We start from the raw sequence: 21,408 nt of genomic DNA on the forward strand, positions 1-21,408 counted from the left end.
TTATTCCACAACCCCCGTATGTTTAAAAGGGTGGGTGGAAACCAGAGCACCCTGAGTTAACCCATGCAGACACTGTGAGAATGTACAAACTCCTTACTGAGCACTGGATTCTAACCTGGGTCACTGGCACTGTACTAGTGTGGTGCTAACCTATGTAATATTAAGGGAATGAGTATAGGTAATTGTAGGACTTTTAAAAGCATTGGTATAGAGAAAAATATGGGGTTTAAGGACCATAGCTTAATGGCCTTGTAAGTAGATTGGGTGGTAAAGGTTCAAGGTTCCTTTTATTGTTATGTTTTCTTTTTTTTCTTTGGCTTGGCTTCACGGATGAAGATTTAAGGAGGGGTAATGTCCATGTCAGCTGCAGGCTCGTTTGTGGCTGACAAGTCCGATGCGGGACAGGCAGACACGGTTGCAGCGGTTACAAGGGAAAATTGGATGGTTGGGGTTGGGTGTTGGGTTTTTCCTCCTTTGCCTTTTGACAGTGAGGTGGGCTCTGCGGTCTTCTTCAAAGGAGGTTGCTGCCCGCCGAACTGTGAGGCACCAAGATGCACGGTTTGAGGCGATATCAGCCCACTGGCTATGGTCAATGTGGCAGACACCAAGAGATTTCTTTAGGCAGTCCTTGTACCTCTTCTTTGGTGCACCTCTGTCTCAGTGGCCAGTGGAGAGCTCGCCATATAACACGATCTTGGGAAGGCGATGGTCCTCCATTCTGGAGACGTGACCTACCCAGCGCAGTTTGATCTTCAGCAGCGTGGATTCGATGCTGTCAGTCTCTGCCATCTCGAGTACTTCGATGTTGGAGATGAAGTCGCTCCAATGATTGTTGAGGATGGAGTGGAGACAACGCTGGTGGAAGCGTTCTAGGAGCCGTAGGTGATGCCGGTAAAGGACCCATGATTCGGAGCTGAAAAGGAGTGTGGGTATGACAACGGCTCTGTATACGCTAATCTTTGTGAGGTTTTTCAGTTGGTTGTTTTTCCAGACTCTTTTGTGTAGTCTTCCAAAGGCGCTATTTGCCTTGGCGAGTCTGTTGTCTATCTCGTTGTCGATCCTTGCATCCGATGAAATGGTGCAGCCGAGATAGGTAAACTGGTTGACTGATTTGAGTTTTGTGTGCCCGATGGAGATGTGGGGGGGCTGATGGAGGACTTCAGTTTTCTTCAGGCTGACTTCCAGGCCAAACATTTTGGCAGTTTCCGCAAAACAGGACGTCAAGCGCAATTTTACATCCGGTACCGCACGGTCTCTTCAATTTGAGGCGCCTGCAAGCTCACACCAAGACACAGGAGCAACTTGTCCGTGATTGTTATGTAATAATACATTAAAAATGTAACATGATATACTTTAACTTTTGCCTGCTGTAAGGTCATTTGGCAGGTCATTTAGTGTAATGCTCTCCATTGTAGGCAAAATCTTCGCTAGGATTCTCCTAAATAGAATAATACCTAGTGTCGCCGAGAATATTCTCCCAGAATCACAGTGCGGCTTTCGCGCAAACAGAGGAACTACTGACATGGTCTTTGCCCTCAGAAAAGTGCAGAGAACAAAACAAAGGACTCTACATCACCTTTGTTGACCTCACCAAAGCCTTCGACACCGTGAGCAGGAAAGGGCTTTGGCAAATACTAGAGCGCATCGGATGCCCCCCAAAGTTCCTCAACATGATTATCCAACTGCACGAAAACCAACAAGGTCGGGTCAGATACAGCAATGAGCTCTCTGAACCCTTCTCCATTAACAATGGCGTGAAGCAAGGCTGTGTTCTCACACCAACCCTCTTCAATCTTCTTCAGCATGATGCTGAACCAAGCCATGAAAGACCTCAACAATGAAGACGCTGTTTACATCCGGTACCGCACGGATGGCAGTCTCTTCAATCTGAGGCGCCTGCAAGCTCACACCAAGACACAAGAGAAACTTGTCCGTGAACTACTCTTTGCAGACGATGCCGCTTTAGTTGCCCATTCAGAGCCAGCTCTTCAGCGCTTGACGTCCTGTTTTGCGGAAACTGCCAAAATATTTGGCCTGGAAGTCAGCCTGAAGAAAACTGAGGTCCTCCATCAGCCAGCTCCCCACCATGACTACCAGCCCCCCCACATCTCCATCGGGCACAAAAAACTCAAAACGGTCATCCAGTTTACCTATCTCGGCTGCACCATTTCATCAGATGCTAGGATCGACAATGAGATAGACAACAGACTCGCCAAGGCAAATAGCTCCTTTGGAAGACTACACAAAAGAGTCTGGAGAAACAACCAACTGAAAAACCTCACAAAGATAAGCGTATACAGAGCCGTTGTCATACCCACACTCCTGTTCGGCTCCGAATCATGGGTCCTCTACCGGCATCACCTACGGCTCCTAGACCGCTTCCACCAGCGTTGTCTCCGCTCCATCCTCAACATTCATTGGAGCGCTTTCATCCCTAACGTCGAAGTACTCGAAATGGCAGAGGTCGACAGCATCGAGTCCACGCTGCTGAAGATCCAGCTGCGCTGGGTGGGTCACGTCTCCAGAATGGAGGACCGTCGCCTTCCCAAGATCGTGTTATATGGCGAGCTCTCCACTGGCCACCGTGACAGAGGTGCACCAAAGAAAAGGTACAAGGACTGCCTAAAGAAATCTCTTGGTGCCTGCCTCATTGACCACCGCCAGTGGGCTGATATTGCCTCAAACCGTGCATCTTGGCGCCTCACAGTTTGGCGGGCAGCAACCTCCTTTGAAGACGACCGCAGAGCCCACCTCACTGACAAAAGGCTAAGGAGGAAAAACCCAACACCCAACCCCAACCAACCAATTTTCCGCTGCAACCGTGTCTGCCTGTCCCTCATCGGACTTGTCAGCCCCAAACGAGCCTGCAGCTGATGTGGACATTTACCCCCTCCATAAATCTTCGTCCGCGAAGCCAAGCCAAAGATAGAAGTTAGACTGGGCTTCTGGTCACACCATAACAGGAAGGATGTTGAGGCATTGGGAAACGTACAGAAGAGATTTACTTGTATGTTACCTCGATTGGAGAAAGGTTGGACAAATGTGAGTTACTTTCTCTGGAGGTTTGGAAGCTGAGGGGAGACCTAATAGAAGTTTATAAAATTATGAGAATAAAAGATAGGGTATACAATCAGAATCTTTTTCCCAGGATAAAATATAAGAGGACATATGTTTAAAATGGAGTTTGGGTGGTGGATGGAAGTTTACAGGAGATATGCGGGCCAGGTTTTTTTTAATACAAGAGTGGTAGGTGAATGGAATTGGCTGCCAGATGTAGTGTTAGTAGATCATTTAAGAGGCTTTTCAGTAAACACAAGAATATGAAAGAAATAAAAGTATACAGATCACCTGCAAACAGCTGAGTATGTTTAATTTGGGCAGTTATCATAGGACATCTAGTGTTGTACAGTTCTATATTCAATGTTCAATTTAAATCGGCTTAATGATATGGCATATGTAATAGCAATAATGTTTTACAAATTTTTCTCCTTTGTTGTGAAGTATCTTTACTGTTATAGATCTAATTGTTCTTTATTTTAGAATGCTCCTGAGGAATCAGCTGGGCAAATTGACTGTACAGTTTGGCATGTGAACTTGGATGCTATTCCAGTTTGGATAAGAAAAGAAATAGAAAAGGTAAATAAATCTGAAATAAAAATGGAGAGTGCTGGAAAAATATATTAGAATAGTTACCATTTGGAAAAGTGGTTGCTGTCATCAGAAGTGGGTTGTTTCTTTAAAAAAAAGTTAAATTTAAAGATGCAGTACACTTTAAAAGATTGAACTAACAAGTAATTAAATACAGTAAGTATTCCAACTGAAAGATGCTGCTTTTATGTTTTTACAGTATTGTTTCATAAACAGCGATGTTACCCTGTCAGTTTCTATACTCGGGTTGAATTACACTGTTAACTCGAATACTAAATAAACTGTGAGGTAAATATTTAGATTTTAGAGTTTTTTGGAGTTTAATCAGAATGAATGAAGCCAATTTTTTTTATCGTTATATAATTTTATATGGCAAATGTGGATTGGAAAGAGCAATGAGAGGCATTTATGGAGAACTTGGTCAGACCAAGTAGGTCATTGAAAAAGAGGGTGGCCCAAATCAAGATATCAAGGATGTTGAGGTTATGTTAAGGTAAAAGATGGTAATAGTCAATACAAATGTGAAAAACATGGAGGAGTATTGAAAGTGGAGAAATTAAAAAAGAAAATATGAAGGCAAATTGACTGTATGAACAATGGCAGTTATTAAAAAGAAAGTTAACAGAGGAAAAAGGCTCGATTTGGAAGCAAAACAAGAGGTAATGTGTGGCCCGAGGAGCATTCTACAATTTTAAATGAATGCTTTTCACCTGTCTTCAGAAAGAGGATGATGATATTCATTTTATTTTAAAAAAGAAAATTAAATTGTTAAAATAAACTTGGAGAATGAGTAATCCTTAAGGGATAAAGCATTTTTGGAGTGGATAAATTGCCAGTCCTTATTATAATATATTTCAGGATATATTAAAAGAAGAAGTGTATAAATTGGGCTGGCTTTTATTTTCCTCTGGGTAAGGGCATGGTGTGCATGAACTTAAAGACTTGATTTAAAAGAAGAATGTCATGAGATTTATTTCCCTTGATAGTGGTAGATAACTAGGGAACCTTAAATTTTTAGCCAGTGGAAAGGTTAGAGGAGATTTGAGGAAGTTTATCTTCAACCAAAGAGCAGTGAAAGTGTGTTACATTTGAAAGGTACTTGGAAGAGTATTTGAAGAATCATAACTGTCAAGGTTCTGGACCAGGGACATTGGATGTGAATCCAGAAAGCATCCAACTATATTATTGATGACTTCTGAACTAAATGTGCCTCTAACCATATTTTCCAATAAAGTCATGTCTAGTTGACCATGTGGAAAATTGCCAAGCTACATCATGCCCACTGAATTACCAACTATCTCTTCTTAATAGTCAACAATGTGATGATGGGTATTGTTAAAAGTGCTCCCCAGCGACACTTACTCACAACTTGTGCATCAGTACTCAATTCAAGTGCACCCAGAGTGATTCAGTATCTAACATTGTTACAGCCTTCGTCAAACATGTACTAATGAGCTGAATTTCAAAGGTGAGGTAAAAATGATTTTGCAAGAAATAAAGGCAACACTTGACAAAATGAGGCATCAGGGCACCCTGGTAAAATAGAAATCAATGGGCATCAAGGATAAACCATTCCAGCCCCAACTACAAAGCGGCTACAAAGATAATGTTTGGCTCGCTTGCCTTCATAGGTCAAGGCATTGAATACAGGAGTTGTGACGTCCTGTAAGGGACATTTAGAATAAGTGTGCTGTTCTGGGTACCTAGTCATTGGAAGGGTGTAATTAAATTGCAAAGGGTGTTTTTAAAAAAAAAAAAAAAAATATTCATGAGGATATTACAGAGACTGGAAGGTTTGAGTTATAAGGCTGGGATGTTTTTCGCAGGTGCATAGGAGGTTGAGGGATGGCCTTTAAGAGCAGTGATTTACAAACTTTTTCTTGCCACTCACATACAACCTTAAGTAATCCCTATGCTGTAGGTGCTATGTGATTAGTAACGATTTTATTAAAGTGGTATGTGAATGGGGGGGGGGGGGGGGGGGAGAAAGGTTGAGAATCACTGGCCTGAAATATTTTGCTTGAGAAAAATTGTCATTGGCCCATTTCCTTTAGTGTTATCAAACCATTCACATAATGAGTCAATTAGGTACAGTTAAAACAGTGGTTTTCAAACTTTTATTTCCACTCACATACCACCTTAAGCAATCCCTTACTAATCACAGAGCACCTATGGCATAGGGATTACTGTTCTAGAGATTTATAAAAGCATAGATAAGGCCAATGGTCGCTGTCTTTTTCCCCCAGAGTAAGGGAATCCAAAACTAGAGGGCATTGTTTGAAGGTGAGGGGGGAGATGGGATGGGATGGGGGTGGGGGGGAAGGACAGATTTAAAGGGGACTTGAGAGGCAAATTGTTCACACAAAGGGTGATGGGTATATGGAATGAACAGTCAGAGGAGGTGCAAATGGAGGGTATAATTATGTTGTGACATTTGGATAGGTACTGGATAGGAAAGGATTAGAGAGATATGGGTGATGGCTAGTAGAACTAGCTCAGATAAGAAACAGTAAGTATGCATAAAGTAGGAAGGAAGGGCTGTTTCCATGCCATATGCTATGACTTTATCAGTGAAGTAATTACTACAGATGTTGTTTCTTTCTTTGGCTTGGCTTCGTGGACGAAGATTTACGGAGGGGTAATGTCCACGTCAGCTGCAGGCTCGTTTGTGGCTGATAAGTCCAATGCGGGACAGGCAGACGCGGTTGCAGGGGAAAATTGGTTGGTTGGGTGTTGGAATTTTCCTCCTTTTTTTGTCAGTGCGGTGGGCTCTGCGGTCGTCTTCAAAGGAGGTTGCAGCCCGCTGAACTGTGAGGCGCCAAGATGCACAGTTTGAGGCGATATCAGCCCACTGGCGGTGGTCAATGTGGCAGGCACCAAGAGCTTTCTTTAGGCAGTCCTTGTACCTCTTCTTTGGTGCACCTCTGTCACGGTGGCCAGTGGAGAGCTCGCCATATAACACGATCTTGGGAAGGCGATGGTCCTCCATTCTGGAGATGTGACCTACCCAGCGCAGTTGGATCTTCAGCAGTGTGGATTCGATGCTGTCGGCCTCTGCCATCTCGAGTACTTCAATGTTAGGGATGAAGTTGCTCCAATGAATGTTGAGGATGGAGTGGAGACAACGCTGGTGGAAGCGTTCTAGGAGCTGTAGGTGATGCCGGTAGAGGACCCATGATTTGGAGCTGAACAGGAGTGTGGGTATGACAACGGCTCTGTATACGCTAATCTTTGTGAGGTTTTTCAGTTGGTTTTTCCAGACTCTTTTGTGTACTTTTCCAAAGGCGCTATTTGCCTTGGCGTGTCTGTTGTCTATCTTGTTGTCGATCCTTGCATCCGATGAAATGGTTCAGCTTTGATAGGTAAACTGGTTGATGCTGAAACAAGCCATGAAAGACCTCAACAATTAAGACGCTGTTTATATCCGGTACCGCATGGATGGCAGTCTCTTCAATCTGAGGCGTCTGCAAGCTCACACCAAGACACAAGAGCAACTTGTCTGTGAACTACTCTTTGCAGACGATGCCACTTTAGTTGCCCATTCAGAGCCAGCTCTTCAGCGCTTGACGTCCTGTTTTGCGGAAACTGCCAAAATGTTTGGCCTGGAAGTCAGCATGTAGAAAACTGAGGTCCTCCATCAGCCAGCTCCCCACCATGACTACCAGTCCCCCCACATCTCCATCGGGCACACAAAACTCAAAACGGTACAGATGTTGTAAACTTGAAAGAAAAACAGCTAAATGTTCAAATACTCAGATTAAGCAGCTTCTGCGTAAGTGAGAAACAGAGATGCCCGTTCAGGTTGACAATTCCTGATGAAAGATTGTTGATCTGAAAAGTTCACAACATCACAAGTTAAAGGAGCAGAAGCAGGCCACTAGGCCCATCGAGTCTGTTCCATGACTAAGCTGAGTTATGCTCACACCTGGTTCCAATTTCTAGCATTTCCCCATATCCCATGATACCCTTACCAATGAGATACTTGTCCATTTCCTGTTTAAATACACCCAGTGATCTGACCTCCACTGCTTTGTGCGGCAGTGTGTTTCACAGATCCATGACCCTCTGACTAAAGAAGTTCTTCCTTCTCTCTGTTTTAATTGGATAACTTCTAATTTTAACACAGTAACCTCTTGTCCTCGTTTCACCCATCAAGGGAAACATCTTATCCACATTCACTCTGTCAAAACCTTTCAATATTTGAAACATCTCTGAGATCTCCCTCATTCTCCTATACTCCAACGAATAAAACCCAAGGGCTGTCAAACACTCCCCATACACCAGCTCCTGCACTCCAGGAATCATCCTAGTAAATCTCCTCTGCACCCTCTCCAACAACATCACATCCTTTCTAAGATAAGGGGCCCAAAACTGTACACAGTACTCTAAATGAGCTCTGATGAGCTGTTGGCTGGCATATCTAGTCTGATTTGGGTCGCCACCACGTGCATGACTGTTAGCATCTCAGACCTCACTTTTTAGGAGTGTCGTCAGTTAAAGATCTCTCTTTTTTCCAACATCACACTGAGTATAGAGGCACACTGTAGGAAAGGAAAGTGAGGACCATCCTCATTAGAGGGGAAAAGGTATTTGGACAGTTTTTAAAATTAATAAGTTTGAAGCACTTAAATAGCATTCAGTACTAAAGAAGAACAGCAGATTAAAATATTGTCGGTTCAATGTGTTCTCAGTGTTCAAATTTTTAAAAAGCATTTGCAATGTTTAGCAATAAAAATGGACCAGGATAAAGATTTTAAAAATGCATATTTTAATTTAAGTCATAGCTATTAATTTTGCTATTTTTACATTTGTCTTTTTTTGTTGTGCTTATTTTAATAACTAGAGAAAGACTCCTGACCTATACTTCAATTCTAACTTTTAACAGTATAAGTTCCTTCACTAACTCTCTACTTTGAGTACTTATTTCTGCAACAATTATTTTTCTTAGCTACCAAAGTTTTAATGTGTAATGTTAAGGACATCATTAATATAATAATTCAAGCATCATAGTTGTATGTTTCCTTATTTGAGAAGGTTTCATGATCTTTAGCTATAGGTTAGTATTTTACTTTGCCATAAATTCATTGACAATGAACACTTGATTATCTACCAAGGCTACCCGCATATTGAGGGAACAACACCTAATATTCTGTCTGGGTACTCTCTAACCAGATGCCACTAAAATTAATTTCTCCAGTTTCTGTTAAACGCCTCTCCTGAGTCTCTCTTTCCCTATCCCCCCTGCCTCCTTTCCTTCAGCTCCCCATCCTTTCTCTCTTCATTCAGAAAGCACCACACATCACCTCAGCTTTTTTCTATTCTACCCTCCCACCTATATCCACATGAGCTCCTCCCTCCACCTTTTTATTCAGGCACCTACCTGCTCTTTCCCCTGAGCTTGATGAATGGCTCAAGCCCAAAATATTGGTTACCCTTCCCTATGGATGCTATGTGACCAGTTGATTTCCTCCAGCACGTAATTAGCATTGTTTTAATCTTCATGATACGCGAAATACTTGGCCTTTTGTTTATGACTGAGACTTTTCCTCCTCTTAAATTCATTACCTGGAAGATAGATTCCTGACCTAACTTGTGCCATGCAGGCCAGTTGAGATTCTGCTGTTGCTCTGTAGTAGATATTTGTGAGTTTCTAAATGTAATACCCAAATCCACACGTGTGAACACACATTTCAAAGTACTGCTTTGAAGATTAGATCATAAAGATAGTTTTGTGAAATGTGTGGGCTCAATAATGACAAACTGGACCTTGTATCTAATTTTTTTTCCATCATCAATGATTTTCTCATCTTTTCTGGTGCTCGAACTGCTTCTGGAAAATAGTCTAATGATCAGAGTTGCCTATCTTTTTTTTGTTGAACGAGGCAATAATTTTTATTTGATATTTGTCCAAAAAATAAATATTCCATGACTTTGGATGGGTAGAAAAGAGTTGAATTGTAGCATATTTGAACTTTTAAATTGCCAAGTTCATTTGAACTCCTGCCAAACATTGTGTTAATTCATTCCTTATTCCAAGACCAGGGTGGAATTGCTTAGTTTGATTCTGAATGAAAATTGGGCTCCCATTCTGGCCCACAAAAAACCCACAAACTCTTTGCCCTACACCAACTAAAAAGGTACCACATCAATTGTGGGCAGATTAATCGATTTCAGTTAAGTGTCCCCATATGGATAAATTAAAATATCCATTTCACTCTGAATCCATTGGATAATGAAAATAACACATTATACTTCTTGCAAAGAATTACAAAGTTAAGACACTCACTGTATTCTACTCATTTCTATTAAAATGTACATTTCTCTTCCTGAACCCTGGTTTGTTATCAGTTTCTTTTTTACTGCTGTATCGTACCACATGAATACCCCAGGTTGCTGTGGAAAATGAGAGAAGAGATAGCTGGGGTAGTAGCTATGATTTTTGAATCCTCTTTGGCTACAAGGGATGTGCTAGAGGATGGGTGATTGACAAATGTATTCTCCTTTTTTAAAAAAATTGATAATAATAGGGAGAATCCTGGGAATTATATACTGGTGAGTCTTATGTCAGTGGTGTCCAAACTATTGGAGAGGATTCTTAAGGAAAGGATCTTTGAGCAGTTGGAGAAGTACAGTCTACTCAAGGATAGTCAGCATGGCTTTGTGAAGGGAAGGTCATGCCTCATGAGCCTGAGTTTTTTTTTGAGTAAGTGACAAAAGAAATTGATGAGGGTAGGGTGGTAAATGTGCTCCATGTGGATTTTAACAAGGCATTTGACAAAGTCCCCCATGAGAGACTCATCCAGAAAGCCATGAGGGATGGGATTAATGGAACCTTGGCTTTGTGGATAAAAATAGCTTGTAGGAAGAAAGCAGAGAGTAATAGTGGAAGGAAAGTATTCTGCCTAGAGGTTGGTGTCTAGTGGAGTTCCACAAGGATCTGTTCTGGGACCCCTGTTCTTTGATTTTTTTTAATAAATTACCTAGATGAAGAGTCGGAAGGATGGGTCTGTGAGGATGTCGAAGGTTACAAGAGGATATAGACGGAATGCAGAGTTAGGCAGAAAAGTAGCAGATGGATTTCAATCCAGATAAATGTGAGGTGATGCATTTGAGAAGGACAAACCAGAAGGCTGAGTTAATGGTAGGATACTTAAACAGTTTGGAGGAACAGAGGGTACTTGGGGTTCAAATCCATACATCCCTCAAGGTCATTGCCCAGGCTGATAGAGTAGTTAAGAAGGCCTATTGGATGCTGGGGTTCATTAATAGGGGGATTGAGTTCAAAAGTAGAGAGGTCATGTTGCAACTTTACCGATCTCTGGTAAGACCACATTTAGAGTATTGTGTTCAGTTCTGGCCACCTCTTATAGGAAGGATGTGGAAGCTATGGAAAGGGTGCAGAGGAGATTTAACAGGATGTTGCCTGGATTGGAAAACAAGTCTTATGAGGAAAAGTTAGCAGAGTTGGAACTTTTCTCTTTGGAGTGTAGAAAGATTAGTGGAGACTTGATAGAGGTCTACAAGATTATGAGAGGCATAGATAGGGTGGATGGCCAGCACCTGTTTCCAAGGCAGTAACAGCAAACACCAGAGGACACATGTACAAAGTTGAGGGAGGGGAGACATCGGGGATAAGATTTTTTACAGAGTTGTAGGTGCCTGGAATGCCTTGCCGGGATGATGGTTGAGGATGAAACATTAGGGGCATTTAAGAGATACTTAGATACATAGATGAAAGAATGGAGGGATATGGGATAGGGAGGGTTTAGTACTTTTTTAAAAGGAATATAAGGGTCAGCACAACATTGAGGGCCGAAGGGCCTGTACTGCGTTGTCATGTTCTATGTTCTAATACAGCAGGCAAGAGGAAATTACTCAAAGGAATTGATTAATTTTTCTTCTACCTGTTATTACTGAAATGAGGCAAATAGTTTTGATTGCTGTGAAGCACCATGTTGTAAAAAGAAGGTTCAATAAGAGGCTTCACCAGATTCATTTATTATATCAACCAATTCATATGGCACTCGTAAACCTGAATTTTTAAAAGTAAGTTTCTGAGGCATTTTTTACTAAACCTTATCTTTCTTGATATGATCCTCGTCCTCTGGTATTGAATTATGCTTTTTCTGGATCAGAGGACTCCACTTCTCTGATGAAATTCCTAACAGAAATTTGCCCTCTTTAGATAATTGACTGGGTTGGGATTACTGTGGTCTTAGCACAGATATCTTCCCTTAATTCTCTTCTGCTGAGGGGGGGGGGGAATTATTGTGAAAAACATTAATAGAGTCCTAGTGAACCACGTGGATTTTGAGCACACTTCATTTAATGAGAAGGTGGCCAACCTTCAACTACAGTATGCACCTTAAGTTCAAGGTTCCTTTATTTGTCAAATAATAATACATAAAAAATGTAATGTATCCGGTACCTGATGTACTTCAACGTCCGTCTGCTGAACAGAAAATAAAGAGTTACCACAAACATTGCCCAGTGCCTCTAACAATAAGAGAATGAGAAGCAAAATGAAGTCCCTTCAGAGACACTGAGTGTCTGTGGATTCGCCTCCAGCAGTTCTGTAGCTGAACAGTTTCCTGTACAAACCATTGGAAACTGAGTTCCAGGTCCAAACCTCCCATACGATCAGGAAGCTGAGGCCCTACGAGACTCCAACTTGCCTTAGTACCCTTTCAAATCTCAATTCCAATACCTGCTTCTCAAAAGCTAATCTCCTGCAGCTTGTGTGGGTCCTTCAACTGCAAGCTGCCAACAGCCCGTGGCCTATGTGAGTTGTTCGACTACAAATCATCTTCCACCAACTGCTAATCCCTTCGCTGTTCTGCTACTGTTGTGACCTTGCCTGTAGGATCATCTCCCCTGCTTCTCCTTCACCCTGTTTCTGGTGCCCAGCACTGGTTCACTTCTCTCCTGGAGTCTGCAGCCCTTCATGAAACAGGTGCTTCATTGGGCAGAAACCTCTGTGGTTGCAGGATTTAAAAACAAAACTCCTGTTGTTTTTTTTTTAAACAGGCCATTTAAACCCTGTACTGAGCTGTTGGCATTCTCCTTCTCCTGATACCCATGACTGAGATCAAGCCTTAATTCAAAAATCTATCATTCATAGCCTTGAGGTACTTAACAACCACAGCAATCATGGATACAGATATTCAAAGATTCACAACTGTCTGAATAAGGCAATTGCTTCTAATTTTAGAATTAAATGACTGAGACTAAGCCTTCTGGTTGTAGAGCCCAATGCATTTTCCTCATGTCTTTTAAAGATTGAAAAACATTAATTATGGTGCATACACTAGATTTTCTCTGGTTTTGTGTTTATTTTCTTGCCTCGACTCATAGCCAGCATCTTTCTAATGAGAATTGACTGAATTTGCTTTTGTAATCAAAATACAGTATTAGTGATTGTGGTGTTTTCAAGTTTCTTGCATTATCAATAACAAGAACTTGTACCCACTTTCAATTAAATGGTGTAATGACTCATGATTTGCAGAGGATTATTCAATCTAAAAATTATCTTTTCTGGGCAAATCTTTACTCGCAATGTGCATTTTAGGAAAACAAAACTGTACAGCACAATGGCTATTTAAGTTGGAGCAAGGTCCAAATCAGAATGCATGAAAATAAGCTACATATTCACTATGATCAAGATGTAATTGGCTCCATTTTAACAAATATGCACTTTTTCCCAGTCATTAAATAAATGGAACATAAATTGTTTGCTTTGACCAATTAACAATAATTTACAGTTCAACAGTTTTTTGTGTATTCTGAAATAATGCATCAATTCAGCATTTTAATTGGTTTGTATTTTCAGTTGGAAGACAAATTACTTTCGGTACTTCTAGGTTGTGGTTTTGAGATCTTTTTGTAGATTCTACTTTTTACATTTGGCATGAAATAGTGTGGAATTTTCAGCATTACTGAATAACATTTATTTTCTAAAGTCTGCTACTCTGATGTACACAATATGCCAGATCAGGTGTCTTGTCACTCTGTTGCATGGGCTTTTCTGTGCAATACTTGATTCCACATGACACACAGAAAAGAAAAGCTGACCTCTTGAATTGTGTGAAATAGTTGATGTGGTCATTTTCCCTCTCTTTTATTACAATGACCAGATTGTTGTCTATTTTCTTTTTCATAGTCATGGTGGACAATTGGGAAGCTGAACTGCCAGTACTGTGGGGCCCGTCTCGGGGATTTTAACTTTGTCTGCCCTGCAAAATGCCCTTGTGGACAAACAGTGACTGTACATATCTGTAAGAGTCGAACTGACTATGAGCCGCCACGTATATTGAGAATCAGTGAACCTTCAGAGGTGAAATCTTTGCAGAAGCTACAATATACGCACATGTTAGAAACTGTGAAGATGGAATATGGGACAGAAAACAGCTTGTTCCGCAATAGGCAGAAAGATTCTTTACACCATTCGAGAAAGATGGATCATGAGCAAATGACTGATGCACTTTGCCTGGAGGCAAGATCACACAGCAGAGGAATTGTAGAAGTTGACAGCAAAGAATTTAACGTCAAAGCAGCTTGTCCACAACCATCTTCTGCTTCACAGCTAGTGAGAGACAGATGTCCGGTGAAAGGTTTCCACAGAAAAACTCTCAGTCTGGATTTCAGTAGCATAGACTCAAAGGATGCATCTGTTAGTTTTGCTGGCATTCATGGATTGGGTCCACAATCTTCCTCTTGTGGAGTAATTAATCACCCTAATGAGACGGCCAGTCCTATGCGGCAAATCCAACTGGAAGAAGATAGTAATCTGCAGCCACCTGCACGTGAAGAATTGAATGGGTCTCTCTTTCCTGGTCAGTTCATGAAAGAGTCTGATTTTTTGTTGAGCCCTCAATTGCTCCATCATCATCCTGTTGAAGAAGAATGTGATGATGTTGATCCTGGCCCATCTGTGCCAAGTCACTGTAGGAGAAATGCTGCTCATGTTTCCTCCATTGTTAGAGGTTGGCCACCTGACTCAAGTACTGAAGGAAGTGATGTCGAGAAATGGGGTGAAGGACATTTCACAGATGCAAGCAATTCTACACCATGCATTCCCTTATTCTCCACTGTAGGTGATAGACCCTTGAATAAAAGACAAAGAAATAAACTCAAGAGTTTGAAAAGGAAACAACGCAAATGGCAGCGATGGCATCAGAGTAAATTGAAGGAACAAAATCAGGTCAGTGCTTACAAGCCTGAGTGGTCCTACATGAAGTAAAATAAGTAAAATAAAGTAAAATAATATAATGTTAGTTTGAAAATGAGGAACTACTAGCATTAACATTACAAAAAAAATACCAGTTACAACATAATCCACATTTAAATCAGAATGAAAGGGTAAGAATGTGAAAATAGTACATTATGGAAGAAAAGTTGCTTTCAGACTAGAGGAAAATTAACATTGTGCTCTTCAGTGTTTAGTGTTGAGGCTGCTCTTACTCTTTTGGTAATCATGGCTGTTTTTATAACATGTACAATTTTTTTCATTAAACGAAACTTTAAAATGTACCATGTAGACTTGAACACTATAGGTAGACTGGTGAAGTGTGCATCCACGTGACTGATTCAAGATAATGCAGATAAGTATGAAGTGAGACCATCCAGATTGAAAGAAGATCTAAAGGGGCAGAAACAAGAGGCTTATGTGCATATGTGTACAAATATTTGAAGTTAGTAAGTTAGGCTAAGAAAAAGGTTAATAAAATGTAAAGGTCCTGAGTTTCACACTTGAAATATAAAAATCTGGATACAGTGCCCTCCATAAAGACTCCTTGTTCCTTTATTTGCCCATGCTCCACAATTTTAAATTTGTAATAGAATGATTCACATATAATTAAAGTGCACATTCCAGATTTTATTCAAGGTTATTTTTATACATTTTGGTTTGACCATGTCAAAATTATAGCACTTTTTATACATAGTCCTCTCATTTCAGGGTACTATAATGTTTGGCTTTACAGGTGTTTGTGAGTACTCAAGTACTTGCTTCTAAGCTTTTGATCACCTTTGGAGTCCGTAGTTGCCATTTTTCAACATGAGGACCAGAGTTGTGCCAATAAAAGTGAAAGAAGCAATTATGAGGCTGGAAAACCAGAATAAAACAGTAAGAGACATCAGTCAAACCTCAGGATGACCAAAATCAAACAATTTGAAACCTCATTAAGAAGAGAGAGTGTTCTGGTGAGCTTAGTAATTGCAAAGGGACAGGTATTCCAAGGAAGATCTCCACTGCTGATGACAGAAGAACTCTCATCACAAGGAAGAAAAATCGCCAAATGCCTGTCCAACCGAAACATTTTTTCAGGGGGCAAGTGTGGATGTGTCAATAACTACTGTCTGCAGAAGATGTCATGAACAGAAATACAGAGGCTTCACTGAGGTACAAACCATGGCAAAGGCAGTATGCTTTGGATTTTGGGCAGCTGCTTTCTGCCTCCATGCCATCACTCTGATACAAGTTAATCTTGGTCTCATCTGTCCACAAGACCTTATTCCAGAATTCTGCAGACTTTTTTTAAATACTTCTTGACAAACTGTATTCTGGCCATCCTGTTTCTGTGGCTAACCAGTGGTTTGCTTGTAGTGTAGCCTCTGTATTTCTGTTTGTGAAGTCCTGCCTCCTGAAGAGTGTTTCAGAACTGTTGGACATGCGTTTGGGGATTTTTCCTTATGATGAGAATTCTTCTGTCGTCAGCAGTGGAGGTCTTCCTTGGGTCCACCATCTCCATTGCAGTTACTGAGCTCACCAGAACACTCTTCTTAATGATGTTTCAAACTGTTGATTTTGGTCATCCTAAGATTTGGGTGATATCTTTTACTATTTCATTATAGTTTTTCAACCTCATAATGGCTTCTTTGACATTCATTGGCACAACTCTGATCCTCATGTTGAAAAGCTATGGACTCCAAAGGTGACTAAAAGCTTAGAAGCAAGTCTAGCTCTGTTATATCTGCACCAATGGAGCAATTAAACATACCTCCATACTCACATACTCATGATAGGCAGATCCACAAAATAAAGGCACAGTGAATCCATAGAAATTTAGTGGATTGGTTTCAAAATTGGCTTGCCAGTGGAAGGCAGAGGATAGTGGTGAAGGGGTGTTATTCTGTCTGGACTTCTGTGACCAACAGTGATCCACAAGATTCAGTACTGCAACCTCTTGTAGATAGTGAGGAATGTTGATGTGGATCATTTGGAAATATGGATGAAAAATGGCAGATGGAGTTTAATCTAGACAAGTATGAAGCTGTAAAGTCAAATGTCCCAAATATTATGGTGTCTGAAATAGGGAACTATGCATTAAAATGTGCTGTAATGATCAAGCCAAAATGCACACAAATAACCTTAAATAAAATCCAGAATGTAGACTTTTGTAACATGTGAATTGTTTGATTATAAATTTAAAACCGTGGAACACGGGCAAATAAAGGAAAAAATAAGTGTCTTTATCCCAAATACTATGGAGAACACTGTATAATGAAAAACCTTCATAAAACAATAACGGCACCTGATGGGACCTATCTCAATTTATTGAGGGGTGCAAGAGAGATTTCCAGGGCTTTGTTTTTTGTTTCCTTTTTAGATATTTGTTTCCTCTAAGTGTCAGAAGACTGAGGCAAGAGGGACTGGTGAGCCTCATGTAGGGAAATTCTCTGATAAGATTCTTCGGGATTGGATCAAATTGCAAATGGAAAAGAAAATGCTTAATAGGAAAGTCAGCAGGCCTTTGTGCAAAGATGTCATGTCTCAAAGTTGATTTAGTTATTTGAGGTGGTGATAAACATAATTGATGGGGCTAGGGGAGTGGATGTTATATATGTGGATTTTAGTAAAGCTTTTGACAAGGTCTCTCAAGGTAGGCAGATCCACAAAATAAAGGCACAGTGAATCCATAGAAACTTAGTGGATTGGTTTCAAAATTGGCTTGCCAATAGAAGGCAGAGGATAGTGGTGAAGGGGTGTTATTCTGTCTGGACTTCTGTGACCAACAGTGATCCACAAGAATCAGTACTGCAACCTCTTGTAGATAGTGAGGAATGTTGATGTGGATCATTTGGAAATGTGGATGAAAAATGGTGGATGGAGTTTAATCTAGACAAGTATGAAGCTGTTGCAATTTGGGAGATCAAGTGTAAATGATCATTCAGGGTGTTGAGTATTAAAATAGGGAAGTCTTTTTGCAGCTCTATTAAAATTTTGGTAAGACTATATTTGGAGTATTTGGAGGAAGGATGTGAAGGCTTTGAGAGGATGCAGAAGGGATGCTCCAGTATGTTGCCTGTTAGCTATGGATTGTTTTCTCTTGAGCATTGGAGGCTGAGGGACAAATGATAGAATATTAAATTATGAGAGGCATGTAAAATTCCAAATCCTGGATGCAATCCAATAATTCTAATTCTAAAAGGCCTTAGCATCCTATCTAAAATATGGTAACCAGAATTGGACACAATGCTTTAGTTGTGGCCTTAACAGCTTTGAAAGTATAGCGCAGGAACAGGCCCTTTGGCCCATATTCTGTCAAAAAGTGCTTCCACCTCATCCCCTTGTAGCACATGTGTAGACAGGTTTGCAGTTTAAATTGGCATCAGTGTTGGCTAGACATTGTGGCCCAAAGGGCTGTAGAAAGAGAGTGGGGAAGTAGAACTGCATGGTTTGTTTTGCTACAAGCCAACATTAACTTAATGGTTGAGTAGGCTTCTTTGTTTTACTGATTTCAAAACTTATGAAATCAAGATGAAAGTATTGTGGGGGGAAAAAAAGTCCTATTTTGACTGAGTGAAAAATTAAAATTCCATTACATTTCATTTAATAATTAGTGGTGCATTTAGTATCTTTATAATTTTTTTCAAGTAATTTCTAGTCATAAAAAAATATCCTGGAATTTTGAATGCTGACTCGGGAAGAGAGACAAAGAATGTGAAGTAAATAATACGGTAATAAATTTCTTCTGATGGGAAAGGGCATCACAGTGAGATTTCCAGTGTTGTTCTGACAGATTGGAGTAAGCATTTAGCTGCCTTCCTAAAGTTCTCCAGGAATTCGGATAGCTCATTTCTGAGACATCTAGTTGAGGGTGGATCTGCTGACACACATGGAATTCTTGTGGTGAACCTTAAGATGAAGCGAAAAAAACAGAAAAATGAAGATTTGAACCACTTCCAAGTTGCACACTATCTTGACTTAGAAATAGTGAGCATCCCTTCATCACTGGATTTATATCGTGAAATAGTCAGACGACACAGTGGGGGAGATTTCATTGGAAGGACTGCACCATTTCAAGACTAGCTACCAACTTTTCAGAACAACTAGGAGTGAGCATTAACAACAGCCTTGTCAAGTGACACTTTACCTGTAAACAAATGAAATTAATCACTTGCAAAGTGAAGCATATACTTGCAGTGTGTTAAAGGTTGTTTACTTTGCAGAGACATGATTTTTAAGTGCTACAATGTATATCAGAGAATGCAATTCAGTAGGCATGTTGTAACAGTAATGAGAAATAAGAATTAGCTGTATTGAAATTGGAAACATTCTCACTTGCCAATCAACTTCCCCTTGATTCTGTAAGCACTTGCCAATGCTAGGGAAAGCTTACAGTTACCAAAGAACTGTGCCAGCACATCTTTGAAATAAGGGATAAAACTGGAACACCCAGCAGAAACTTGCATTATTTTAGGAGAACGCGTAAATCTGAGATTGAACCCACATCCTTAGAGCTGTGAAGCAGCAGCCATCATGCTGCCCAATGAAAATCAATTCAATGATCCTAGGAGCTGATACTTTAACCAGGATAGTAATCTAACTGGTCAGTTTAGGCTTCTGGATCGTATGAAGTGATAGTGATGTTATTGAATTTCATGAGAGGTGATGGAGTTTTCTATGTAATATACCACATAAAAGTTTTGACAATTTGTTTTAAAGCACAATAGTTAAATTTTATGTAAATTAGTTGGGCTGTATTATTTTATTTACACAATGTACAAGTGGAAACTCGTGTTTCAAGTTTATTGTCACATACCTGGTACAATGAGAAGGGTTCTTCTGTAAGTGGGCTTGCAAGTCAACTCTTAATATTCATAAAACTGTAAAAAATAGCAGCACAAGAGCTGTTGCAGAGCATGAGGATGCAATAAATTTAAGCTTATTTAAGTTTATTTGTCACAAAACACCTAATACAGAGAGAAGGACTCTTCTGCTAACAGACTGACAATTAGATGTGACCTTGTATCGAGCACAATTTACAGATTAATTGATCACAATGAAATTACATTGTAATCCTTTCATTACAATGAAAAAGACGGTAATTAGCACCAAGCAAGATCTGGGGTATGATGGGTCTTTCAGTATGTTGGCTGCCTTTCTTAGGCAGCAGGAGATGTAGATGGAGTCCATGGAGGGGTTTGTAATTTTTGTTCTGAGCTGCATTCACGACCTTCTGTAGTTTCTTCCAATCTTGAGCAGAGCATACTGTGGTGCATCCAGTAAGTGTTCTTTTGTTGATGCACCTGTTGAAGTCGTTGAGGGAGAAGGGAGAGATGGCCAAACTTCCTTAGAGTTTGAAGAAAGTAGAGTCCTTTTTGTGCTTTCTTGAATGTTGCATTGATGTGCTTGTCCCAGGTTAGGTCAAGAGAGATACTTATTCCTAAGAGCTTAATGCTGTCTTTTCTTTCAACTTCAGTGCCATTAATGGGGACAGAGGTAGGGCATTGTCCTCTCTCCTGAAGTTGATGATTATCTCAGTTGATAAATCTGAAGATGCCATTTGAACAATATTAACTGAACATTTGTTGATGTAGAAAAGGTAGAGTAGCAGATTGAGTACGCATTCTTGAGTAGAGCCAGTACTGAGGGTGATCGTGGAGGTGATGTTATTACCCATCTTCAATGATTGCGGTCTATTAGTCAGCAAGACAAGAATCTAATTGCAGAGGGGTACCTGAGCCCTAAATCCCAAATTTTGGAAGGGAGTTTGCTTGGGACTGTGGTATTGAAGGCAAGGCAATGAACAGAAGTCCAATGTGTAGTTGGCATCCAGGTGTTCGAGGGCTGAGTGAAGAGCTAGGGAAATGGCACTTGCTATGGATCTGTTTGGGCAAAGGGCCACATTGAAATGACTCTCATAGGATTCAAGGGAAAGTTGCAAGATTTATTTAAAAATTAACTGAGTGAGAGAAAATAGGTTATAGTGACCAGAGTTTCAGTAAGTGGTGGGGTGAGCTTATAGGAATTCTGTGGGAATTAATGCTTATCCCCTTGCTTTTTATATTTAACAGTCTTTGCAGGGACCAAGATTCAGAAGTTTGAGTTGATAACAAAATGGATAATGCTGTTGTTAGTGAGGAAGAAAATTATTCAAGAAAATCCAAAAAGAGTCCAGATGCTGAAAATCTGAAAAAAAGTAACAGAAAAAAGCTAGAAACACTCAGCAAGGCAGGTATCATTTGTGGAAGGAGAAAGATATTTTGTCAGAACCAGAAAGTTGTAGAGTGTGGGGAAAATATCAATTGACTGGTTAGTTGGATGCAAGAATGGCAAAAGGAATTCAAACCAGAGAAATGTGAAGTCGTATATTTGGGAGGGCAAACAAGACAGAGTTGCATAGGATATTAAGCAGTGCGAAGGAACAGGAAAATATAGAAATTTATGTTCATAAATTCTTGCAGGCAGCTCAGTTTATTGATGATTTTGCATTTATTAGCCAATGCAAAGCATATGAGTGTTGTGCCAGACCTATT

At 40.4% G+C, this 21,408-nt stretch overlaps 1 protein-coding gene and 1 long non-coding RNA gene across 8 annotated transcripts in view; one reads left to right on the top strand and one right to left on the bottom strand.

The window, feature by feature from the left end:
* The window catches only part of rnf180a (ring finger protein 180a), a 131,180-nt gene that overhangs the window by 12,700 nt on the left and 97,072 nt on the right, over positions 1–21,408 (top strand). For all 4 annotated transcript variants that reach the window (XR_011353513.1, XM_069924495.1, XM_069924494.1 and 1 more), the window contains 2 exons: positions 3,541–3,636; positions 13,808–14,848. Coding sequence is in view for 3 of the 4 variants with exons in the window: in XM_069924495.1 (XP_069780596.1) it covers positions 3,541–3,636; positions 13,808–14,848 (1,137 nt within the window). In the remaining variant the exon portion in view is untranslated. The remainder of the gene's footprint in view (positions 1–3,540; positions 3,637–13,807; positions 14,849–21,408) is intronic.
* LOC138757340 (uncharacterized) overlaps positions 1–21,408 on the bottom strand; it is a 46,461-nt gene that overhangs the window by 12,281 nt on the left and 12,772 nt on the right. The window contains exon 3 of one of the 4 annotated variants that reach the window (XR_011353519.1): positions 12,077–12,100. The exons of the other annotated variants lie outside the window; for them this stretch is intronic. This is a non-coding gene — a long non-coding RNA (uncharacterized lncRNA). The remainder of the gene's footprint in view (positions 1–12,076; positions 12,101–21,408) is intronic. 4 annotated transcript variants of the gene reach the window in all.

The sequence above is a fragment of the Narcine bancroftii genome, chromosome 3 (genome assembly GCF_036971445.1).
Source record: "Narcine bancroftii isolate sNarBan1 chromosome 3, sNarBan1.hap1, whole genome shotgun sequence".
NCBI classification, from domain to species: domain Eukaryota; kingdom Metazoa; phylum Chordata; class Chondrichthyes; order Torpediniformes; family Narcinidae; genus Narcine; species Narcine bancroftii.